General features: G+C 37.4%; 1 protein-coding gene and 1 long non-coding RNA gene across 2 annotated transcripts; both read right to left on the bottom strand.

The window, feature by feature from the left end:
• Positions 1-1,953: 1,953 nt before the first annotated feature.
• LOC145060382 (formyltetrahydrofolate deformylase 1, mitochondrial-like) lies at positions 1,954-2,683 on the bottom strand. Its single transcript, XM_079008063.1, has 4 exons — positions 2,530-2,683; positions 2,357-2,455; positions 2,194-2,280; positions 1,954-2,100 (listed from the first exon to the last, which is right to left on the bottom strand). The coding sequence occupies exons 1-4, from the start codon at positions 2,656-2,658 to the stop codon at positions 1,954-1,956; spliced, it is 462 nt and encodes a 153-aa protein (XP_078864189.1). The 5' UTR covers positions 2,659-2,683.
• A 384-nt stretch (positions 2,684-3,067) lies between these two features.
• Positions 3,068-3,623, bottom strand: LOC145059021 (uncharacterized). Its single transcript, XR_013686600.1, has 3 exons — positions 3,542-3,623; positions 3,310-3,457; positions 3,068-3,210 (listed from the first exon to the last, which is right to left on the bottom strand). It is a non-coding gene; the product is annotated as an uncharacterized LOC145059021 (long non-coding RNA).
• Between the last annotated feature and the right edge of the window lie 205 nt (positions 3,624-3,828).

Raw genomic sequence — 3,828 nt, 5'->3', positions numbered from 1 at the left:
AACAACAACGAGGCCTCTCATCTGTTTATTACACACCAACTGTCTACCCATGTTCTACCCAACATATTAGTAGATAAAAATATACATTTGTATACATAGTTTAAAGAAAACCTGTATAGCATGCTTTAATCAACACATATATCACATAACAGATGAGGCACACACACACATAACACATATCTCATAAAGAAATAAGCAGATCTATAAGATAGAAGAGAGTGAATACTCATTCACACATAACACCACCAAATATATACACATAGCACGTATTTTTATATAAAATACTTCGTATTATTGTATTAGAAGAAATAACTACACACTCACTTGATCAGAAGATGATCGGACAGCACTACGGCTTATAAAAGTAGTATTCCTCAGCAGATCTGGAAGATCTCCTCGAAAATCGAACTTCTCGCAGGCAGAGCTTCGACTCGGGAACCGCACTTTTCGGGATCTTCGGGATCTCGGGACTTGCCTCGGGGATAAAGTATGATATCGGGACTTCGGGATAGCTTCGGGGGTTTTTGCGTAGAGCTTCGACACGAAAACGAGAGGGAATTGGCAAAAATACCCGGAACCCTCGCATCCTATTTATAGGAGGCTGGAGCCTCGGAGTACGTGGGGCGTACTGCGTTACGCGGGGCGTACTGCCCAAAACGTCATTGCTTACGTATCCGAAGTGCTCGAGTGCGAGTGTCGACATCCCTCGGAGTACGCGGGGCGTACTCGAGTACGCGGGGCGTACCTCGGATCAGATCGGTGACTCCTTCGGATAATGCTTCCGAATTTTGAATTAAAAATAAATACAAAATGATTAATAAACTTCGGAAATTCATAACTTCTTCATACGAACTCCGTTTTCGACGTTCTTTATATCCACGCGAAGGTGAGACCATGCTCTACGACTTTCGTTTAGACTCCGTCGGCTAATTTTGACTTTATTTTTATTAATTATTTTTAATAGGCCGGGACAGAAACTTTCGTTATAAATTCATAACTTCTTCGTTTGACGTCCGTTCTCGCCTAACTTTTTATCGTTTCAATACCAACAATGAGATCTTCGATTCTCATTTAGATTGCTTCGGCTAACAACCGCTCGATCTCAAATCGAGTAAAACAGGCTGTATATCGCTAAGCCGGAACTTCGATAAATCATAACTTCCTCATACGAAGTCAGATTTGGGCGTTCTATATATATTCGGAAACCTCGTTTCAACTACTACAACATTAACCAAATATATTAAGTTTATTTTACACTTAAATTTTGACGCTTATTTTTATTCTTAATTAATCAAACCACATAATTAAGCAATTAAGCACAAAACACACAATACTCAAATAATACAATCTTATTATTTCAAAACGGGTTACAAAGGTTAACCTAGACTATTACATTGCTAAAAGTGGCAAGCCCGGAAACACAGGCGTTACAATATATTATGGGGGTGTTTGGCAAAAAAAAAAAACTTATTGCTTATTAGCTTATAACTTATTAGGTTATAAGCTAATAAGTATGGGGTAACTTATGAAAAAATGACTACTTCTTAGAGGTTTCCATCAGAATAAGTTATTTTTTATCCAAACACTTTTTTTTAACTTATATATAGCGGTGTTGAACCTCTAATAAGCTAATAATTGTTTTAATAAACTTAGCCAAACACCCCCTATATCAATCAAAATCAACAAAAGTTTCCCTATTTAAACAAGTATCACACTAGAAAACACAAAGTTTGACAGAGAAGAAAACTCCGACAACAATGAATTTAAGGAGAACTGAGAATGCACATATATCTTAGTATTATGAACACACAATGACTCTTAATTTATCTTATTATTGGATTGGAACAAGAACAACTTAAATTAGAATGAATAATTAAAATGAAATACAAAAACTTTGCATCACAAGGAATATAATGGACTCTGTAGTTTTGATCAGCATCATTTTGAGCTTACTCAAAATACAACAGTCCTATTGTGTTGATAAGGTAGAACGCGTAACTCACAATATGACTTGATTGCCTTCATAAGGCATTGTTTTTCAAGATTCTCAGATTTCTGAATAAAACTCAGCAAATTATCCTTGTGCGAGACTCTCTCAACCTGCAAACCCAAACAAAAACTATTTTACTTTTCACCTTAGCATATATATACTGCATACTACTGATACTGAGAAACTTAAAACTCTTTGATTACCATCTGCTCAATGATTGGGCCCCCATCAAGATCCTCCGTGACAAAATGGGTTGTGGCACCAATCAATTTGACCCCAGCTTCAAAAGCCTGTCATTCTCCAGTAAAAAACATAAAAACATAAAAAGCTTAAAACAGAATTTGGAAATTGGAACACAGAACCTGCCTGCCTAGATGGATTTCCTCCCTTGAATGATGGCAATAAGCCATGATGTATGTTGATCACATCCTTCCCATATCTTTTCAAAAAGTTTCCAGACAACACCTGTCCTGGGTAAATAAACAAATAAGACCTTTTTCCCAATCCTGCTGCTATACTACTACTAGAAAAACATTTACCTGCATGTATCTAGCAAGGACCAAGAAATATGTATCTTCAACCAACCCCAATATCTCATCTTCTACATTCTTCTCCTTTGACTTGGACAGATAATGATATGGAATCTCATGTCTTTCAAGGAACCGCATCACATGGGTATTCCCCACCCTATCATGATTGTTGTTCAAAATACAGACATATTATACACATCATTTACTGGTCAAAGATAACAAGTAATAAAAAAATTTCCAGACATTATGTTTCAAATGGTTCCTCTAGCCTACCCTCCTGATTACTAATTATTACTTGTTTTCTTAAATCTCTTATTTGTTGTTGCTGCTATTTGGTTCATGTTGGTTGCTAGTTGCACCCTGATTTTATGCTTGATCACTTTGTCATACATAAAGAAAAGAAAGATGCCCAACGTATACAGGGGAAAAAATCCATTCATTGATTGGGATAAAAAAACATACAAAAGAAATACGAACCTCCTTTGAAGTCATTCAATCTGGCTAATGTAGAAAATGGATCGTCGTCGGTATCAGCAAGTGATGACTATATTCCTTTTTCTCTATTTCTTCACATCACCATGGCACCTCCGACCCACCACGACCGTTGATGAACACCAACAGCAATCCCTTAAAATGTTATGAAATTGAGGCTGACCCGCCACCGATTGAATCGCCACAGTAGCATATCGCCTGGAGAATCCAAATAAGAAAGAAGAGGTAGGGAAAGGAAGCAGATGGCAGAAGGAAAGGAAAAGAAAGAAAATAAAATAAAAGGAGTCGAGACAAAACCTGAAAGTATTCCACTGGACCAAGAAAAAACCCTAAATCTTCTCATTTTCTGCAATCGATTGTAATAATCACATCAACATGGCACCTCCGACTCACCACCACCGTCGATGAATAACTCACTGACCGAACCGCCACAGTAGCATATGGCCTGGAGAATCCAAATAAGAAAGAAGAGTATCAACACAATTAGATCACTCTGAAGACCAATCGGGAAATCGAAGCAGATCTTTACCATTTGCGTTCATAAGAGGTCGGAGTGGATATTAGCGAAAGCAGCGATGGTGGAGAAAATGAGAAAGAGTTAGGGAATCGATGCCCTCTACCAATTAGATCACACGGGACCAACAGTTTTTCCTTCCTCCCAACCCCGAAAGACGTGGAATCAATGCCCTCTATTTTTGGAAGTCGGATCGATGGATACTCGTCCTTGTTAGATTTTTTTAGGCTTCAAAATTGATAGATTTTTTTAGGCTTCAAAATTGATAGATTTTTTTTTCCGATTCTTTCAAGTTTGAATCA

The sequence above is a fragment of the Lactuca serriola genome, chromosome 6 (genome assembly GCF_051521515.1).
Source record: "Lactuca serriola cultivar US96UC23 chromosome 6, Lser_US96UC23_V15, whole genome shotgun sequence".
NCBI classification, from domain to species: domain Eukaryota; kingdom Viridiplantae; phylum Streptophyta; class Magnoliopsida; order Asterales; family Asteraceae; genus Lactuca; species Lactuca serriola.
The sequence above is the reverse complement of the archived record's forward strand: the minus strand, read 5'-3'. Positions and strand labels throughout refer to the sequence as shown.

Bases quoted from the DNA above. Each gene is read 5' to 3' on its own strand.
- LOC145060382 (XM_079008063.1), bottom strand. From the start codon at position 2,658: ATGCGGTTCCTTGAAAGACATGAGATTCCATATCATTATCTGTCCAAG. The intron at 2,281-2,356 runs GCAGGTTCTGTG...GGAGAATGACAG, and splicing joins GAGGAAATCCATCTAGGCAG to GCTTTTGAAGCTGGGGTCAA. The intron at 2,101-2,193 runs GTAATCAAAGAG...TTGGGTTTGCAG, and splicing joins GCCCAATCATTGAGCAGATG to GTTGAGAGAGTCTCGCACAA.